General features: G+C 50.4%; 7 protein-coding genes across 7 annotated transcripts; 4 read left to right on the top strand and 3 right to left on the bottom strand.

The window, feature by feature from the left end:
- Positions 1-232: 232 nt before the first annotated feature.
- Positions 233-1,769, top strand: N7533_009229 (uncharacterized protein; the record flags this gene model as incomplete). Its single annotated transcript, XM_057105879.1, has 2 exons — positions 233-1,341; positions 1,403-1,769. 2 exons carry the CDS (start codon positions 233-235, stop codon positions 1,767-1,769), a joined length of 1,476 nt encoding a protein of 491 aa, XP_056957328.1.
- Positions 1,770-2,425: 656 nt separating this feature from the next.
- On the bottom strand, positions 2,426-3,466 carry N7533_009228 (putative thiol methyltransferase; the record flags this gene model as incomplete). Its single annotated transcript, XM_057105878.1, has 3 exons — positions 2,426-2,782; positions 2,833-2,919; positions 2,975-3,466. The coding sequence occupies 3 exons, from the start codon at positions 3,464-3,466 to the stop codon at positions 2,426-2,428; spliced, it is 936 nt and encodes a 311-aa protein (XP_056957327.1).
- Positions 3,467-5,188: 1,722 nt separating this feature from the next.
- N7533_009227 (MFS transporter) lies at positions 5,189-7,022 on the top strand (the record flags this gene model as incomplete). Its single annotated transcript, XM_057105877.1, has 3 exons — positions 5,189-5,573; positions 5,633-6,645; positions 6,714-7,022. The coding sequence occupies 3 exons, from the start codon at positions 5,189-5,191 to the stop codon at positions 7,020-7,022; spliced, it is 1,707 nt and encodes a 568-aa protein (XP_056957326.1).
- Positions 7,023-7,703: 681 nt separating this feature from the next.
- On the top strand, positions 7,704-9,082 carry N7533_009226 (Alpha/beta hydrolase family-domain-containing protein; the record flags this gene model as incomplete). The annotated part of the gene is made up of 4 exons (XM_057105876.1): positions 7,704-7,901; positions 7,961-8,099; positions 8,149-8,257; positions 8,305-9,082. The coding sequence occupies 4 exons, from the start codon at positions 7,704-7,706 to the stop codon at positions 9,080-9,082; spliced, it is 1,224 nt and encodes a 407-aa protein (XP_056957325.1).
- A 29-nt stretch (positions 9,083-9,111) lies between these two features.
- On the bottom strand, positions 9,112-9,468 carry N7533_009225 (uncharacterized protein; the record flags this gene model as incomplete). Its single annotated transcript, XM_057105875.1, has 1 exon — positions 9,112-9,468. The coding sequence occupies one exon, from the start codon at positions 9,466-9,468 to the stop codon at positions 9,112-9,114; it is 357 nt and encodes a 118-aa protein (XP_056957324.1).
- Positions 9,469-11,428: 1,960 nt separating this feature from the next.
- N7533_009224 (uncharacterized protein) lies at positions 11,429-12,206 on the bottom strand (the record flags this gene model as incomplete). The annotated part of the gene is made up of 4 exons (XM_057105874.1): positions 11,429-11,530; positions 11,593-11,784; positions 11,859-11,952; positions 12,043-12,206. The coding sequence occupies 4 exons, from the start codon at positions 12,204-12,206 to the stop codon at positions 11,429-11,431; spliced, it is 552 nt and encodes a 183-aa protein (XP_056957323.1).
- A 2,693-nt stretch (positions 12,207-14,899) lies between these two features.
- Positions 14,900-19,083, top strand: N7533_009223 (PE repeat family protein; the record flags this gene model as incomplete). Its single annotated transcript, XM_057105873.1, has 6 exons — positions 14,900-15,046; positions 15,099-15,303; positions 15,389-15,718; positions 15,773-16,027; positions 16,088-16,324; positions 16,379-19,083. 6 exons carry the CDS (start codon positions 14,900-14,902, stop codon positions 19,081-19,083), a joined length of 3,879 nt encoding a protein of 1,292 aa, XP_056957322.1.
- Between the last annotated feature and the right edge of the window lie 416 nt (positions 19,084-19,499).

The following is a 19,499-nucleotide window of genomic DNA, read 5'->3' as shown; positions in this document are numbered from 1 at the left end:
TTCTAGGTTGGTATGCCCTAGCGCTTGCATATCTGCGTCATGTCTCAAGTGACTGATAGTCTCTTTAGTGTCTTTAATCCTCGCATGGGCTTCATTTTGGTTCCACAGGACTTTTCCTCTTTCAAGATATGGGCTATAAATACCAACAGAAATTCCGATGGTATTTCACGAATCTAAAAAGAAAACTTCTTTCCTTTTCACCCCAACTTCACTGAGATCAATCCAATACGCCATGGAAATACGGTCAAAATTCTCCATTCGACTGATAGTTCTCGCTATCACAATAAACCTCAGTCTTGCTTTGCCATCCTCTCCTCAGCCGTATTCTTGGACCGGTTCCTTTGGTGATGATGAATCATCCGAGATATCCCCTTTACGAGGCCACCCAAGCCTACTCGGTGTGATCACGAAGGAGGTCAATCCCGAAAGCAGTGCCAGCGTATCCTCCGACAAGTATGAGCTTGCTCCGGGGCAAGGTGCAAGTGCCGAACTTGGCATTCCTTTCACTTTCGAAGACACGACCAACCCCCAACCTATACGAGGAGACCTCGGCTCCACCGACCCCGGTCCACGAACCTATAGCTACGATCGCCTTAACCCAGATACACTCGCTCCTCCAGGCTCGGATAGTGGTGATGTGGAACAGGCAAAGTGGCCTATGGGACTCTCCCATAATCGGATTCTTCCTGGACATGCTGGTTGGTCTCGACAAGAGAATGTACACAACCTCCCTCTTGCGACTGCCATGGCCGGGGTAGATATGAAATTGGCACCATGGGCTTATCGAGAGCTGCATTGGCATAAGGCCAATGAATGGGGGTTGATACTGAATGGGAGTGTTCGTCTCCAGACAATGAACGAGGATGGCCAGACCTTTGTCGACGATCTCACGGAGGGAGATGTATGGTACTTTCCGAGCGGTATACCACACTCTCTCCAAGGCCTAGACAAAGGGTCTGAGTTCATGCTAGTCTTCGACCAAGGCGACTTTGATGACGGCGGCACCAGTCTGGCGTCGGAGATGTTCCTTCGTAATCCGAAAGAGGTCTTGTCCAAGAACTTGCAGGCACCACTGACTGACTTCGATGATCTTCCGAAAGACCAACTCTACATTTTCAATGGCACACCGGCGCCGAAGGACATCAAGGAGCAGAATGTGACAGGACCCGGAGGGTTTGCAGCCGGTGCGGAAAGCTACACCTACCATCTCTCGAAGCAAAAATCATATGAGACCCCAGGTGGCAGCATCAAGATTATTGATCCAATCAATTTCCCGATTGCCCGCAACTTCAGCGCTGCTCTGGTGACCATCAAACCAGGGGCAATGAGGGAGATACACTGGTAAGACATGCCCCTTCTTCGGTGCTGGGAGAAGAAAGACTAACCGTGCTTCCGTATGCAGGCACGGCACAAGTGACGAGTGGGGATTCTTCATTTCGGGGAATGCCCGTGTCAGCGTATACATTGCACCAACATCAGGCGCTACATTTGATTTCTCCGCGGGCGATGTTTCATACGTCCCCGCGACAGCGTCACACTACATTGAGAACATCGGAAACGAAGATGTCGTTTTTCTTGAGGTTCTTCAAGCACCGCGCTTTACGGATATCTCGGTTGGGCAGTGGTTGAAGCTCACGCCGAAACAGATCATAAAGGATACCCTTCATCTACCGGATAGCCTTTTGGATAACCTCTCGCCGAATAAGCAATACATTGTACAGGGAAACACGAACCTAACGTCAGCCTTAGGTAGCCGTGGACCTACGTAGGGGGTTCTGGATTGATTGTGTCACGAGACAAATTATCGGAGTGAATTCTCCTTATAGTACCAGCTAGCTAGAATGCAAAATATGACTCAGTCCGATCCGATCCAGCAAGCGACCAGACGGCCGGAGGCTATGCTATTACAGATTTTTAAACCCAATTGAATGCAGATTTAACTATACTTGGGTAGCATACACTTCACACAAATCGATCGTTAGCAGGCAGCACTTTATCCCTTGATGCATTGTGGAGCCTCTTGACTATAACTAGCAAAAATAATTTGTTTAAGGGAGATAGCTCCAAGCCACATGCACTGCAGCCCTACAGCCCTATGGCCCCAGTGTCGGACAATTGAACTTGCGTGTAGCAAGGAGCCATCATGATATTGACATTGGTAACTCCCTTTTTCCCTACGACTGGGAGCCCGGACTTTTTCGTAGGTAATTGAAACTAGTAAGCTGGGCTATGGATCTATCCGGATAGCCACACTAAGCTACGTACTTATTTTATTCAAGTTGAATGGAACTTGGAGGGTGTTTTCATTTGCACATTCAGTTTTTACCAGAATTTCACCTACTAGTAGTACCGCCTAGGCATAGTGGCCTTCATATAGTCATTGCAGCGGGATCATCTGCATAAAATATGAGAACGCGAGGGCTTTCTAGTTACGTCGACGCCAGATAGAGACTCTGTCCTGGATCTTCCCGTTCTCCTGACCCATCTCGTGGGTTCTCTCAGGTTGCCAGTAGGCCACCCTCTCGAGGCCAGCCTCGCTCGGCACACGCAAGGGGTCCTGCTTGATGAGACCCTGGTCGTTGTAGGGGATATCCTCGCCAGGGTGGCTCAAGTGCTCCATGTATGCCTCTGACGATGATGGGAAAGGGGGCCCAGGTGCCTTGGGGTCTTTGTGGCGGGGGAACTCCAGGCAGATCAGGTTACCTGCTGGGGAAGGGGCCAGAAGTTGGGTGTGTCGCAGAGCCCATTTAGGTCGCATAGATCGCTCGAGAGCACAGAAGAACTGTAGTCAATGTTAATACGGAGTACTTATCGCGATAACCAGAAAAAAACCACTGTGGAGACACCGCCGGGATCGGTCTCGGTCTCCGGCTGCCCCTCGTTGTCCGTCGTGTAACCAACTGGTGGGGTGCGGGGCAGCTCTGATCCAGAAGGTAATGAAAAACAAACAAGGGTAAAAGTGAGGCCGATTTACCGTGTAGTCATAAATAATATCAAACCCATTCAGGGGCACTCCAATTGTCTGCAGCCAAGTATCATCGAAAAAGTCGCCCTGCACAAAGGTAACCTTTCCCTGGCCGACATTCTGATCCCGGACGCGGTACCAGCTGTGATTCTCGGCCTCCTCCTTCTTGCACGCCTCCACTGCGGTGGCACTGTACTCAATACCATAGACATCGAAGCCAAAGCTAGCCAGTAGCAGAACATCAACACCTCTGCCGCAACCAGGGACCAGTGCCTTTCGGCGGTACGACTGACCCTGCGCGTCCTGGCCGATAGCCCCGCCAATGGTGCCGCGACGCTGGATCAGGGCATCTTCCAATGCAGGGTTGGGGAAGCCCTTATCCCAAGGCAGACCTTCACCCTTGTCCCAAAGCGAAGCCCAGCCATCACGATAGCTGTCGCCCTTGAATTGGGACAGGTGGGCCTGGACATCCTTGGGTTCGATCTTGGTCGGAACGGTCATTTTAGGTGGTTCGGGGGAGTATGGGGAGGTGGAAGGTGGAAGAATTGCGGTTGACAGCTGGATACGTTGGACGGAATGGGGTGTTTGTCTTCGGAACCGCCCTGTTTGAGTGAGAAGTCGAGCACCACACCGTCTTTCCATGATCAGTGCATCATATCCTATTGTGGGCTTATTAATCACCTCCTTGCAGCGTGCAGTCGAATGTCATGGGCGGAGAATACGTCAATCGTCAGTTGGAGCTATGACCTGGAGGTTCAAGTTCCGAGTCAGGTGCTAGAAAATCCGGGGGAAGCTACTAGTAGTGCTAGTAGTAGTACAGTATGTGTAGTATTCTCGCCGCGACGACTCGGGGATCACTTTTCTTCGGTTTCAAGTGGTGGCGCATCAGAGTCTAAGGTTTGCGGGTTGGAAATCCTACCAGTAGTAATGCTCGTATACTCACATCCCGTAATTTAATATTGAAGTAGCAGTGATTTGTTAGGTACTAGATCTAGTATATCGACTGGGACTTGGCACACAACTATCTCAAACAAAAACAAGATACTGACAGAATTGCTACTCTGGCGAGTTCATGAGAGATCGGCAAACCGTCCACGGGTGTCGGGGTCGAGAAGTTCATGCCCGTGTTCTTCAAGTTCGACCTGACGCATAGCAGAGCTATTACGCAGCCGGACTCGGAGTTTGTCCTGACGCACAAAGCCAGAGCGTTTGTATTGGTGCATATATTGCACAGGCTTAGTCAGTTCACTCCAGCCTCGGGCTCCTATACTAGTATAGGATAATTTCTCATTCATACACATATTTAAATTTCCTCTGAAATCATCTCTTTCGCCAATCTTGATAAATGTAAATTGCCCGAGTAAAGATAGCATATATGCTAACCTGGACCTTTCACATTAGTCTCTTTCAAGAAATTCTAGTACAAGCGGCATACTCCGCCATTTCACTTTTGCCGACGGAAGACCGGCACAAGCGGGACGGCGACTGGCTCGGGTGGACCACGACGCCATATCTCGGTTTGCCCCTCCTGCTGTCGGATTAATATCCACGTTCCACTATATATAACAGTCATGGGGAATATCGTGGTCCGGGCCTCTTCGGTCCTCGTCGGCGTTCCACATCCAGTAAACAAGCCTTGTAGGTGGAACCGGCGATCTTGCACGATCCTTCATCGATTTTTTCTCTCTCTTCCTTCCAGACTTTAAGATTATCATTTAAGTTCCGAATCGAGTCAGAGATATAGGGAATAATTATTCAGAACTTGAACCTATTGGTGAAAGTCTTGGCTCCTGCTTGGCTTGGAGAGTGTCGTGGTGGATCCTGCCTCGGGTATCTCTCACTTTCAACTGCAACTTGCCAACTTTGTGACCACTTCTTCACTTCTGCACTGGACATAACCTCAGAATCACAATTGCATACCTAGGTATATTTGCATCTTTTATCAACCAAGTCGAGAAGACTTCGGTCTTTTTGGACTGGCAGATATCGTGGCACATCGGGGTGGCTACGCATCACTCGTTCAAGTTGTTTTATGCTATTCACTACCCCCACATTGTGACATCTACAGTGAATGCTTTTTTTTATTTGAATGGGAAAACCATCATTGTTTCCAAGACTCTTCCTCTCCCGCGCCCGATCCTCCGTGGTGTTTGAAACATCTTGAATCACTATTGCCGCTACGCTCCGATCGATCTTTGTCATTCCAACGTTCTTTCAGCCAACATGCGAGATGAAATCGAAAAAGTTGATGCTGCGATGTCGGCTTCACTGACCAACAATGGAACCGACCGTGACGATGTGCATTCGATAGCGACGAGTGGTGAGCCGGAAATGGACAACATGCGTTCCCCCTCCCATGCCTCCAGCGTCGCGGCTGATCAAGAGAAGAATGACCCGGAAAACGCAGTACCTTTATCGCGCATCTCGACCGAGCTTGGTCCCGCTGTGGTCGTCCCCCGACTCAAACGCAGGGGCTTGTTCGGCTCACTCACTCTGGTGGCTGAAGTTGAGGACCCAAAAACCTATCCCCGAAAGATGAAATGGTTCATTACATTCATTGTAGCATGGGCGGGTGCTACTGCGCCTATGGGCAGCTCGATCTTCTTCCGTACGTTGATCAGTCACATAACTCGTTGGTATTTGCAATGCTAATTTGAATTTGATTAGCTTCACTTACCCAAGTGGCCAAGGAGCTACACACAACGACCACAATTACCAACTTGTCCATCGCATTGTACATGCTGAGCATGTCAATCTTTCCTCTATGGTGGTCTTCTTTTAGCGAGCGTCTGGGACGACGTACGATCTACGTGGTTTCGTTCCTCCTTTTCGTGCTTTTCAACTGCCTTTGTGCCATTTCCAGTTCTATCGCCATGCTTATCGTGATGCGAATGTTGAGTGGCGGTGCATCCGCATCTGTTCAAGCTGTTGGCGCAGGAACGATTGCCGATCTATGGGACCCTCGGGAAAGAGGTCGTGCTATGGGAATATTCTATCTCGGTCCACTGTGTGGTCCTTTATTAGCTCCTATAATTGGTGGACTCTTAGCTCAACGCTGGGGATGGCGGAGTACACTGTGGTTTCTCGCAGTCTATGGGGCGATAACCGTCATTTTCATCTTTTTGGCGCTGCCCGAGACACTCGCTGTCCAAAAACCCACACTCGCCGAGATCGAGGAAGATGCCAGTGGCGAGCCCATCGGTCAATCTCTCAGCCGCGTTTCCACCCGACAAGTCGCTCGAAGCACCACAAAGTGGCTTAAGAAGCTGAAAGTGATTTTCATCGATCCATTGAAAATCGTCCTCTATCTCCAATATATCCCTGTCCTCCTAACTGTTTACTACGCCAGCATCGCCTTCGGCTCGCTATATGTGCTGAATGTTAGTGTTGAAGCGACATTTTCAAAGCCACCATACAACTTTTCGACTATTATTGTTGGCCTTCTGTATATTCCGAACTCAGTAGGATATGTGGTGGCCAGCCTATTCGGTGGAAAGTGGATGGACAGTATCATGCAACGAGAGGCGAGAAAGGCAAATCGCTACGATGAAAAAGGGAGACTGATCTATCGACCTGAAGATCGGATGCGGGAAAATGCCTGGCTCGGGGCTTTCCTATACCCAGTTGCGCTTATCTGGTATGGCTGGGCAGCTGAAAAGGGAGTATTCTGGCTGGTTCCCGTAAGTTTGAAGAATGAACAGAATCCTCAACACACCCAATCAGAAATTGACTAACTCGACATTCTCAGATGATCGCGAACTTTTTCTTTGGAATCGGCTCCATGTTGATCTTTAGTATGGTTACCACGATGTTGACCGAGTTCATGCCAAAAAAGTCCTCGGAGGGTGTTGCACTCAACAACTTCATGAGAAATATCTTCTCCTGTGTGGGATCTGTCGTCACCGCTCCGATCATTCATGGAATTGGTAATGGATGGTTATTCACGATTTTGGGTCTAGTCAGTCTCGCAAGCAGCAGCGTCATCTTTTTCATGAGGGTATTTGGGCCCCGCTGGAGATTAAAAATGGATGCGAAAATGAATGTCGCTCGTACATGATAAATGAACAAACAAGATTGCATCTGCATTGTGTCTGGAGTTCCGCGGGGGTTCTACGCATTATTATCGATATCACCGTCACTTTTGATAGCCATTCTTGGCTTCCGATTTCCGGGATACACTCTTTAGATCCATGCGCTGTTTTTGTTCCTTTCCAATACTTTGGCTTGCTGTAGCCTCCTGGTGGATGATACCCATATTAATAAAATCATTCCTTCACTTCCAATTCCTGACAAGGCCCGTAATTCCATCTCCAACTCCCAAGGGTTATGTCACTTCGCTGGCACGTATCTATTGAAAAAAAGACCTCGGTTGATGTTACAAAATGCCGAGACTATTACGTCGGTGCAAAGTTTCGGTTATGTTCGGTAGTGCGGGAAGACGCTTTCGCGATCCCATAAACATTGTCGAGGGAGCCCAGGGAGCCTAGGCACCTAGGACTCGCGCCTCAGGCATTCAATGCCGCCCCTCTCCCCTAGATAGCCTCAGTTTAGCTCTCTCTCTCATCCAATCACCACCTTTCTGCCGTGTCTAGGTTCCTCTAAGCATCGTCCTCTGACAAACATTGACGCATACCAATGCCCCTTGAATACTACTACTACCTTTTATTCATCAAAACACGTGTCACGGTGCTTGAAGTGGCGCCAACAGGGGCCAAGTGATCAATCGGTATTTCACAAGATGAAGCAAATGTTGAATTTTAGAGTCATCGAGCATACGATCAGGTGTCAAAATATTCGTCAGCGCCCGGGTGCTGTGAAACTCGGACATGAAAGGGGGCTCAGACTTGCAGTAAAGCAATATCTGCCCGGGGGCGATCGCAAGCCACAGCCGTCCGATGTGACTTTGATAGGGGCACATGGAAATTCATTCCCCAAGGTGCGTCCTCTGTTCTACTTTCTCGCCTCTCTTCACCAAAATACTAACCCAATTTTTAGGAACTTTACGAGCCTCTCTGGGACGACTTGTATGAGCGGTTACGCGCAAAAAAACGTCACATTCGGTCAATCTGGATCGCCGATATCGCCCAACAAGGACAAAGTGGCATCTTGAACGAGGAAATATTAGGAGATGATCGTGAGTGTGTCCGTATTACATGGAAGGATTATTCTGATACTTGTTGAAGCGGACTGGTTTGATCATGGACGTGATTTACTCCACTTGATCAATCAATTCCAAGATGATATCTCGCACCCGATAGTTGGAATCGGCCATAGCATGGGTGGGGCGCAACTGTAAGTTTTCAGCCTTTCAAGATGAAGATGGGAATTGATCGCTCTAGGGCTCATATGTCTCTCATGCATCCCGCTCTCTTCAATGGCCTCATTCTGCTCGACCCAGTGATTCAGCGCGAGAACCCCGGGAGTGCGTTCGCGCGGGCGTCTACATACAGAAGAGATCTATGGCCTTCTCGTGAACAAGCCGCCCAAATATTACAGTCGAAACCTTTCTACCGAGCATGGGATCCCCGCGTTTTTGAGAAGTTCGTCGAATATGGGCTTCGGGATCTTCCTACTCCGACATATCCAATATCAGAGGAGACGGGCCAATCCGCCGTTACATTAACTACGACGAAACCACAAGAGCTTTATTTCTATCTCCGGCCTTCATATGTGGATGAGCGATCGGGCCTTGCTCGAGGTGTACCCAAAGATGATATGCATCCAGATGATATCGAAGACTCTCCATTCCATCGCCCGGAACCAGCACACATATTTCGTCAATTACCTCATTTAAAACCAGATGTTCTATATCTGTTTGGGGAAACCTCTCCACTATCTTCACTGGCTGCCCGTCAGAAAAAGATACAGATAACGGGCACTGGTGTCGGTGGAAGTGGGGGATTTGCTAGTGGCCGTGTGCAGGAAATTATTCTACCGTGTGGCCATATGGTTCCCATGGAATTAGTTAAAGAGACTGCTGAAGCCAGCGCTTGTTTTATTGACTCGACGCTTTCGTCCTGGGAACTAAAAGCTGCAAAATTCCAACAGGCGTGGGGGCGAGTTCCTCACAATGAGCGCGTGGCGATCGACAAGCAATGGGAAGCACGTGTCAATTAATGAGATATGACACGTTATGCAAGTAGCATTTATCCTTTGATGTATTCCAGCTTTGAGTTCTGGGTCGTAGCCAAGTCTTCTTCCACGCCAAACTTGCTAACCATCAGGGTTGTGGAATCGCCGCCAAAGCGCTCCACCACACCAACACCCTTACCAGTATCATCACATAGAGTCAGCTCGACCTCCGCGCCGTCAGTAATATCACCCGTGTCATTCCGGGCCCCGACCTTTCGAAACATGAACTTGCTGGCAGAACTTTTGCGAGCATAATACATGTAACCAAAAAATGTTCCTTGGTAGCTGCCAGATGTATCTGCAGTCAGGTAGGTGTTCTCCCGAGGCGCACGGATCAAGTAGGGCACGTTCAATTTGAGCTTCATAGGCATATTAGCAGGATAGATCGAAAGAATAAAACGAGACAGACATAAGTACCTTGGGAATTTGTTTCAGCTCGCTTAGTGCTTCGATTTCGAAGTCGCAGCCCTCGGACCACTCGCCAATTCCGACATGCTCCTCAAAGCCATTTGTAAAGGCTTCACCCTTGACTCGATTATAAAAGGCCGAATGGAACTTATCTGCGCTAGCAAGTCTGGCTTTCACATTGATGCCGTCAAGGCCGTACTCCGTTTTCCTAGCCACGCCTCTCAACTGCTCCTGGTATTTCCACATCACCTTCTCTGTATCTTTATTAGCAGGAACCAATCAACTGTTAATAATGTTCAAACATACCAAGTCGCTTTGCACGCGCATCCCGGCGCACGCCGAAGAATTGGTCCTTGGAAACACCTTTTCCTTCGTTTGCTCGAAGGCGGAACTGAACACCAACAAGCTTTCTGGTCCCCGCTACAATCCTTTCAAAGCGTCCAGGAATATGGCGGTAACCTGGAAAGCTTCCGATGAAGTCCACCAATGGCATCACATCTTGTTGCTGCTGATATTCAGTAATTGACACTTGAGACTATTGATATCAGGAATACATACATTAACGACTCTCCAGTGATCGAATGGCTTGACAGTGTGACACCAATTCGGGGGACTTGAGGAGGTCTCATGTTAGCATAGAGTACACATGGATATGCATGTACTGCATCTAGCGGATCCAACTCACTCGTTGCACAGAATTGTATCACCGCCCTGGGCTTCCCATGTGAGCGAATTTGACATTCCACTGCGTTGGCTTGAGCTTTTTTTATTTTCATTCGTTTCATAGCTTACGCTGGCTGAAGCTTGGAACGAATTATACGAGAAGGAAGCTTGAGCGCTAGCCTTCATTGCATTTGCCTTCTCTTCTGCCTTTGCAGATTCTGCGGAGGTAAATTGTTCGGAGGCGAAGAGCTTGCCACCAAGTTGAATGTTGGTAGCAAAGAAGTGACCTGTAAAGAGGTGTTAGAACTTGAAGTGGAGCAATAAGCTGTAGATATGTAGGGTATAGATGTATTGACGGACCATAATCATGGTGGAATTGGACAAGAGACTCTTCATCCTTCACTTCTTCGACTGCAATTTTGCATTCATCTGTCAGCTCAACACTTCTTGGGTCAAGATGCAAGATAACTCTTGGAAACTGGACGAGAAAAAAATATCAGTCTAGACTGTGCTCTAAGTGCCATCATGATGAAGCCAACTTACATTGTACGTGATGTTCATCGTTCTTGTCGACGATGAGCTAGATGAAGCGACGGCTTGGCTCTCACTCTCGCTGAAACCAGCCTTTGCAGACATACTGGCACCAAAAAGATTTCCTCCCCTAAGAAAGATCAGCAATAGAACTACAATTCCCATGCTCTAGACAACTCACGCCGAAGCTTCAATGTCCAATTGAGAGAAAGAACTCGATGCAACACTTTTAGAGAGGGCAGTTGCGGTTTCAAAGACATTGACATAGGAGTCATCAGTCACAACGTATCTAGGGATTCGGTATTCGGTCTAATAATCTTTGTTAGCCAAGGAGGGCGTCCGATGCTACTAGTACCTAGGTATATTACGAAGAAACCTCGCGATGGAGTCATTACTCACCTCAAGTCTGATGTTTTTGTCGGCCTTTTCCATGCTGGTCATTTTTCTGGGTATAATGGAAAATGCTTCATACAATAGGTCAGAAGACACATCCACATAAGCAAGGTTGATAATACTGCACTCACCAGTATAAGGAGCCTTGTCAATCCTTTTGAATCCTTTAGTGCCATTCGCATAGGTGAAAAACACTATTCGATGGCCATTCAGGTATTGGGTGTTCCGAAGAACAGTCTCCCAATTTTCTTCAGACATGCTACTAGCAACTCTATTAAGGTGTCAGCTAAGTGACCGAGAATTAATCTGCGATCGAGAACTTTCAAGGTTCATCACTTACACAACGCCCTCCTTAGAGACACCGGCCTTGAAATTGGCATGGGTATACTTGCTAGCAAGCTCTTTCAGGGTCGCAGTGATCAATTCCGGCTTATTTCTCTGCGCATGCACATGGTAGTTAGTTTTGAAACCATCATTTATGAACGAACTTCTCCACATACGGTCAAATCCAGATCGAGGTCACCATCCAAGACCTTCTGAGCACTAGCGCTTAGCTCCTTCTTCATGTTCTTCTTCTTCTCCTCCTTTCCCTCCTCTTTCCAACTCCATTCAAAATACACATCATAGACCTTCAGGCCTTCGGGGTCATTTGTTGTTTCTTTGGGTTCATTTGTTTTATCTTTCGAGTCGTCCTGTATCACATTCAAGTATTAGCATTCCAATTTCTCTGCCGTTTTGTGTTATTTCTCGAAGCACGTATGCATACCTTCTTGTCTGCCTTGATTATTTTCTGGTATACACTCCAACTCATGTCGTCGCCAATACGATCACCATCTTTACCGCAAAAGGAAAGTCGAGCCCTTTTCGCAAACAATCAGTCCTGGGTTTCATGCGCGTGCATACCTACTAGGTATCCAGGATACACATCACCTCCAGGGCTGGGCACTTACTTTTCCGAGTCGAGTTTCTTTTCACTTGCCAATATGTTCCGAATCGTGCCAAGGGTGGCTTTTTGGTCGATTTTCGCTTCAGTACTGATGCGGTTTGTCAACTTCTCTTCTCCAGAGGAATCCACAGTCCTGATGTTGAACAGGCAAATATCGTCGGCGGCCATGATTGTAGTATATGCGATGAGCCGAATTGATCACAATTGAGCTCCGGGTGAGTGAACGGAAGAAATTTACAGCATTCTTTGAAAACTACGCAAATGGGGGCGGGGTACGAGGTAGCTATTCAACAAAGCTCCACAGCGCAGCTGATAATCGAGATCCGTCGTCGTCAGTGGTTATCGGGACCCATCCAGGGAACTCAAAACCCGATCGAAGGTTCATGGCGTAAAAGACCTCTGGAGGCACAATTGAATTGGTTTTGTAGTCCACGACTGCTCGAATACTACTATATTCTTCCATAGAAACCCACGCCTGCTGCTATACTGACCATCAGCTCTGTTGGCACATACTTTTGTCACATAGAAAATCGGTTCTGAGCTCTTAGACCCACTTCATCCCGTGAAGAAAATTCTCGACAAAGCGGAGGAGCATTGGAGATACCTAGGTACAGAGTTCTTCAAACTTGTATTTCAATTATGGAAATCTATGGCCAGGGGACTCTACTGTTAAATAACGTGGCAATATCTACCTTATACTCCGCAGTTAGTTGCCTTATCAACTTGGCCATGCACCTATGTACCTGGCAAGCGCCTGCATCTACAGCCAGGCTTGCGTCACATTGGCTGGCCCCAACACCCCATCCGCTCCAACCGAAGTTAGCGTACGAAGTACATACAAGGTACTCTGTACCCCTCGACACCTCTCAATAGTCTTGTCGATCTAACGATCTAAAGGAAGACACATAATGTTTACACGTAGGAAAGTATCGGGAATGTCGTAATTTTGCGCTGCAAGCCCCTCCTTTTTCCCGATCAGCACGGGAGATGACAATTGGATGTATTCCATAACCCGAAGCAAAACAGAACAGAGCAGTTCGATCACACCTGATATTCTCGGGCATGTGAACTACGATCTGGCTTGATCAAGCCTTGGGTCAATTTTCGCCCTCAAACAGTCAATCTGAGACCGGGACTGGGCTAGAATTGAAAGCTCAGGATTGGATTGGAAGCCTTGCCAAAATCCAGCCACTCGCCATCGGCGGATAGAACATGGATACTCGGCCCGCTGCAGGGAAAGGATTGGGTCGTCATTTGACTTTGTGAGCTAAAATCGGAAGATGGCTAGGTTTGAGGAGTACAACAGGTCGGGCGCTGTCTGGCAATCGCGGAACGCCCCGCGTCGCGCCAGTTAGTCTTGGATGAAGAGCCAATGCATGCAGCTTCTTTTGGGAACGGAGTGAGGGGCCGGGGGAAGTGGCGAGTGCATCACGATAAGGAGAAAGGGCTTTGACTGTACAGCAATCACCGTATGGTTAACATCAGATTAGCCGATGATCGAGAAGTAATCGGAAGAAGTTGGGGGGAGGGGAAAGGAAGGTGTTTGGTCAATTGGCACGGGCAATACCAATGGGAATGGGCAGATCACGCGACGTGGCCCGGAAACTTCACTTGTTCCACGACTCCTCTCTATGCATCCTGCATGCTCCGATCTCCATTTCAACTAACTCCCTTGCGGTGCATACCAGTATTGAGAAATTGTGAGACTGTGAGACCATGAGGTAGTTCACGCTCCAAAGGGGATTCGAAGAAGGATCGCCATGCTGAAGTGTCGGTGTCGCAGAGTGGAGTCACAATGGCCACCGCAAGACTCCATTCACCCCATCCACCCCATTTAGGGGCCCTCGCCTTGACTCAATGGGCTTCAATTGCCTTTGGGTCCCCTTAGCAAGAGCTAATTTGGTCTCTTATGGACACTTTTCGTTACGACCTCGTCTCTCCACTCAGCGCTAGGCTTGAATCTCATTTGCCGCGGTGGCCGGAAAACGTTGGGCAGAAATGGGTCTCTCGACCGCATCACTTTTTCCCCCTCGTCCAGGGCACACACACGCCATGCAGACCCTCGTCGGTGTAGCTCGGAACCCATTCAACTTGTGCTTGACCCACCTTAATTCGTCCTATTCTCATCCCACCTCACCTACCCTCGTGGGTGCGCATTGTACGGAGTACGGAGCGTACTCGAAGCCAAAATCAACCAGAAAAAAAAATTTGCATACCTAGAATTGAATGGTGGCACTCGTCCCCCCACTTATCAGACCCGTTTTCTCCATGCTGCTGCAGCTTGACCTTTCCTAGATAGTGTATTTGACTTCCCTATCCCCAATCCCCTTTCACCCTGGGATGCCTGCTCCTGCAGCTTTGCCCACAAGTGGAGATCATGCTGCTCTCACCCGGCCCTAATCCAAGCACACGGGCTTCACTAATCCCCTCTCAATGCTGGCCACCAATGCATGGAGACCGAAGGCGACGTGGTCCAATGGCATGCGATGCCATCGGGCTGTTCGTTGATGACGTTCCAGGGCCCAATTCCACACTGCATCGGGGTTGTTGTCCCATCCACCCGGACAACGGATGAACTGTTATACGCTGCCTCGCCTTGACGGTCCAATTGTGATTTTCTTGTCTCCAGAGGAACAGGCGTACGCTTCTTTCCTCTTCCGTCCTATACTACATCAGTACCCAGTCTCGCGACTTTCTACCTCTCATATTTCTTGTACCTCCAGAATTCCTCGCCGTCCCGGACTTTCATCCTTGCATCGAGCCCGACATTAGCTTGTCACTTTCTTATTGTTTCATTCTTGCCATCACGCGCCAGTCAGCATCGGCCACCTCGTTGTGTGATACGTCATTAAAACGAGGACATGGCCAAGAAGAAGAAGAATAAGAACAATAACAACAACCGTCTTCCTGCTGGAGCTACGACACCAAACCCCGAAGCCAAGGATATCGACAAGCCAGCCCCAGAGCCGGCTGCTGTAGGGGACGAAGATGCAGGAGCCCCAATACAAGTATGCGAACATCCCTCAGTTTCAGTATCAAAGCTTCGAACGTGAATTAAAGACCTATGAAATTGGCTCTTTAACTTTCTCTTCTTATCCCATCACCCCTAAAAATACCAATGCGAATCGTCTGACGGAGGGCAAGGACCAGGATAACCAAACGGCCGCCGATGCCGAACCGAAAAAGGAGGATGCCCCCGTCGAGCCCCCAACAGAAGAGCCTAGCAAGCCTGCAGAAGAGAGCTCATCGAACTCAGAACCTGCTGGTAAGTACTAAGAAGTGAACCATGGCAGTTATCGGAGGAATTGTATCATTGGCTGTATGGCAGTCACTTACTCAACGCCCTTTAGAATCACCAGAGGCAGCGACTCCGCCAACGGAGCCTGACTCCTCAGAGCCCGCAGAGCCCTCAGAGCCCGCAGAGTCTGCAGAGTCTGCAGAGGCCACCAATCCCGCCAGCGGAGACGCAAATGAAGAGGGTAAGGAAGAGCCTGCTGGCGATGAGCCAGCGCCGAACCCAGAGGGCGAAAGCGCTCCAGACGAAGCCGCTCAAGAACCTCCTGCAGAGAGTGCAGAAAATCCAGCGGTCGAAGCGAAGGACGAAGAGCCTGCACCTCCCGCAGAGGAACCAGCCACAGCTGACGACGGAGCCAAGCAAGACGATAACAATGACAACAATGGTAAGAACCACTCGTATGAAGAAGAGAGCCAGAACTTAACATACATTTCTACAGACGAGGATTTTCCAGAATGTGACCCTGAAGCCGGGCTCGACAAAGTAGAGGCCGAAAAGGAAGCACTCGCCAAGCAAGAAGCTGAAGACGCCAAAGCCGAGGAGGATCTCCCACCGGCAGATGGTGATGCTCCAGCTGCTAGTGATGAGCAACCCCCAGCAGAAGAAGCTACGGATATCCCTGCAGATACACCCGCGGATGCTTCTGCTGAAGAGCCAACCAGCAAATCGAAAAAGAAGAAGAAGAACAAAAAGGGTAAAAAGGCAGCCGATACTGAGCCTGAGCCTACGCCTGAAGCTTCACCTGAGCCTGTAGCGGAGCCTGCACCAGAGCCCGAGAAAGAGGTCCTCAGTGAAGAACCAGCAACCGAAAGTCCGCCAGAAGCTGCACCTGCCGATCCTGTTCCGCCAGCCGAAGAGACTCCAGCCGAAGAGCCACTTACCGAAGAGCCACCAACTGAAGAGCCACCAGCCGAAGAGTCACCCGTCGCAGAGCCACCTGTCGCCGAAGAAACAGCCGGCAAATCGAAGAAGAAGAAGAAGAACAAAAAGGGTAAAAAGGCAGCCGATACTGAGCCTGAGCTTGAAGCTTCACCTGAACCTATAGCGGAGCCTGCACCAGAGCCTATCCCTGACCCTGTTGAACCACCTGCAGAAGAGGCATCGGCACCACAAGGCGATGAAAATGCTGAAGCAGAGGCAGAGACAAAGCCCGCTGAAGCAGCAGAACCCGCCGAGGGTGACGCCCCCGGGGAACCCGAAGAAGTGCCACCAGCCACAGAACCGGAGGAGGTGCCAGCTGAAGCTACCCAAGAAACAGAAATCGCTCCAGTTGAAGAGGCCCCCGCTGCTGATGCTTCCATCGATGCACCTCCAGAGGATAGGGCTGTCGAGGAATCTCCAAAGGAGCCCGAGCCCGAGCCTGCTCCAGCCGCAGTTGACGAGGTCAAGGAAGAGGACACGCCTTCTGAGGATACCGCTCCAGAGCCAGCAGCTGAGCCGGTCGAAGAGCCACAAGCAGCACCAGAGCCGGCACCAGCAGTCGAAGAAGTAGCAGAGGCACTGACTATTGAAGAACCTGTGGCTGAACAGCCTGCAGAAGAAATTAAAGCTGAAGCCGAAGCTGCACCTGAGGCGGAACCTGCACCTGAGCCCGAACCTCCAGCAGAAACAGTGGTGGAAGAGCCAACCTCAGAGGCAGATCAGCCAAAGGAGATTCCAGCAGAAGTCCCGCTGGCTGAAGCTGAAGATGCACCTGCACCTGCACCTGCTGAGCCTGAACCAGCGCCAGAGCCTGCACCCGCTGAGCCAGAGCCAGTACCAGAACCTGCACCCGCTGAGCCAGAACCAGCGCCTGAGCCTGCTCCTGCTGAGCCAGAGCCAGTACCAGAACCTGCACCCGCCGAGCCAGAACCAGCGCCTGAGCCTGCTCCTGCTGAGCCAGAGCCAGAGCCAACGCCTGCTGAACCTGAGCCTGCACCCGCTGAGCCTGAACCAGTGCCAGAACCTGCAGCGGCTGAGCCAGAGCCAGAGCCAACGCCTGCTGAACCTGAGCCTGCACCCGCTGAGCCTGAACCAGTGCCAGAACCTGCACCGGCTGAGCCTGAGCCAGAGCCAACGCCTGCTGAACCTGAGCCTGCACCCGCTGAGCCTGAACCAGTGCCAGAACCTGCAGCGGCTGAGCCAGAGCCAGAGCCAACGCCTGCTGAACCTGAGCCTGCACCCGCTGAGCCTGAACCAGTGCCAGAACCTGCACCCGCCGAGCCAGAGCCAGCGCCAGAGCCTGCACCCGCTGAACCTGAGCCAGTTCCAGAACCTGCACCCGCCGAGCCAGAGCCAGCGCCAGAGCCTGCACCCGCTGAACCTGAGCCAGTTCCAGAACCTGCACCCGCCGAGCCAGAGCCAGCGCCAGAGCCTGCACCCGCTGAACCTGAGCCAGTTCCAGAACCTGCACCCGCAGAGCCAGAGCCAGCGCCAGCGCCAGAGCCTGCACCCGCTGAACCAGAACCAGTTCCAGAACCTGCACCCGCCGAGCCAGAACCAGCGCCTGAGCCTGCTCCTGCTGAGCCAGAACCAGTACCAGAACCTGCACCCGCTGAGCCAGAACCAGAACCAGAACCTGCACCGGCTGAGCCAGAGCCAGAGCCTGCACCCGCTGAACCAGAACCAGTTCCAGAACCTGCACCCGCCGAGCCAGAACCAGTACCGGAGCCTGAACCTGCACCCGTTGAATACGAGCCATTCCCTACCGAGCCTCTTGTGCCCCGGGCACCCGCTTCTGATGGACTTGCACCTGATGAGATTCCTCCCGGGGAGTCCGCTGAGGGACCTCGTGGCGAGCTTATGGATCCCATGGATCCTACGGTAACTAGGCAAGGTTCTCGCAGAAAGAAGAGACGTTCGTCCAGTTATCGTGAAGACCGTGAACGAGAGCGACGACATTCGAAGACCTCCTCTGAGGGCCGCAAGGAGCAGCTTTCCCGCCCCAAGAATGACGGTGGCTTGTTCACTAATCGGTGGGCCAAGGCTTTGGAGCAAGCCCGAAAGGAACATGACGACAAGCAGCAGAGGAAGATCCAGGAGAAGAGGAAGCAGGAAGCTATCAGTGAAGACCGTCAACGCAGTGGAGTCTCGCCACCTGAGAAGACCAGAAGCTCCGAGAAGATTGCTGCGAGAGAGGAGCCGGTAGCAGCGGAGGAACCACCTATCGTTGAGGTTGAGATCGAACCCAGGCCCAAGCGTCGTTCATCCGAACAAGGCCAGGCTAGATCGGTCAAGACCACATCTTCGAAACAGGCAGCCTCCTCAGCTCCTGCTCCCAAGCGCGCTTTCCTTCGATATATGGGTAATGGTCAATCGGACACGACCAGACCTATTGTACGAGTCAACAGCACGAAGTCTACTGCCCCAACTTCTGAGCGTCGTCATTCGATCAGCCACAGCAACAGCAGTGGTCCGCCGAGTGATGAGAAAGTCACCATTGACGAGAGGGGACCTAGTACTCGCTCCGGTGGCTCTTCCTCTCGCCGCGAAGCACGTCGTGAAGAAAGGCGCGAGGAGAGACGTGAGGAGCGTCGGCAAGAAGAAGCTCGACCCGAGAGGAAAGCACGGAGACGGTCTCGCGACGAACCCGAGTCCAGCAAGCCCCGGTCAAGGGAGCGAGAGAAGAAGCCCGAGATCTCTCGTCGCGCCGCCCGCCAGGAAAGCAGAGACATGGATCCTCACTCGCGCCGTCATCGTCGTCGCGAAGAATCTCCACCAAAGGAACAATCCAAGCTCAAGAGTATTCTCCGAGCTATCGCAGCGCACTAGAATGGTTACGTTTGTTTCGAGTTTTGATTTTTTTTCAACATTGTCTTTTGATATTATTTGTGATAACTTGAAGTGTCCGGGGATATGTATGATTGATGATTGCATGAAGGAGCGACGCATTACCGGAGTATTTTGTCTTTTCGTCCAGAAAGGACAGCATCGAGTCAAGACTGTGAAGTGATTGTGAAATCTATTAGATATGTCAAATTGTTATACCTAGGTACACTGTCGCCAATTTCTGGTTTGAAACCGAAGACGCAAATCCCTTGAGCAATCCACTAGATCCGAATTCAATTTTCTCTCTTAAATTAAACTGCGCTCAACGCAGTCGTCGGGTGAGAGTATGTACACAATGATCATCAAGGCCATGCTAGATGTAAACTGCGTAGACTGCACTACGAAATTTCAAAAGAGAT

Source organism: Penicillium manginii, assembly GCF_028828005.1.
Source record: "Penicillium manginii strain IBT 31320 chromosome Unknown utg000006l:1.0-4164085.0:1.0-4166146.0, whole genome shotgun sequence".
NCBI classification, from domain to species: domain Eukaryota; kingdom Fungi; phylum Ascomycota; class Eurotiomycetes; order Eurotiales; family Aspergillaceae; genus Penicillium; species Penicillium manginii.
This window is presented reverse-complemented; position numbering and strand designations above follow the sequence as displayed.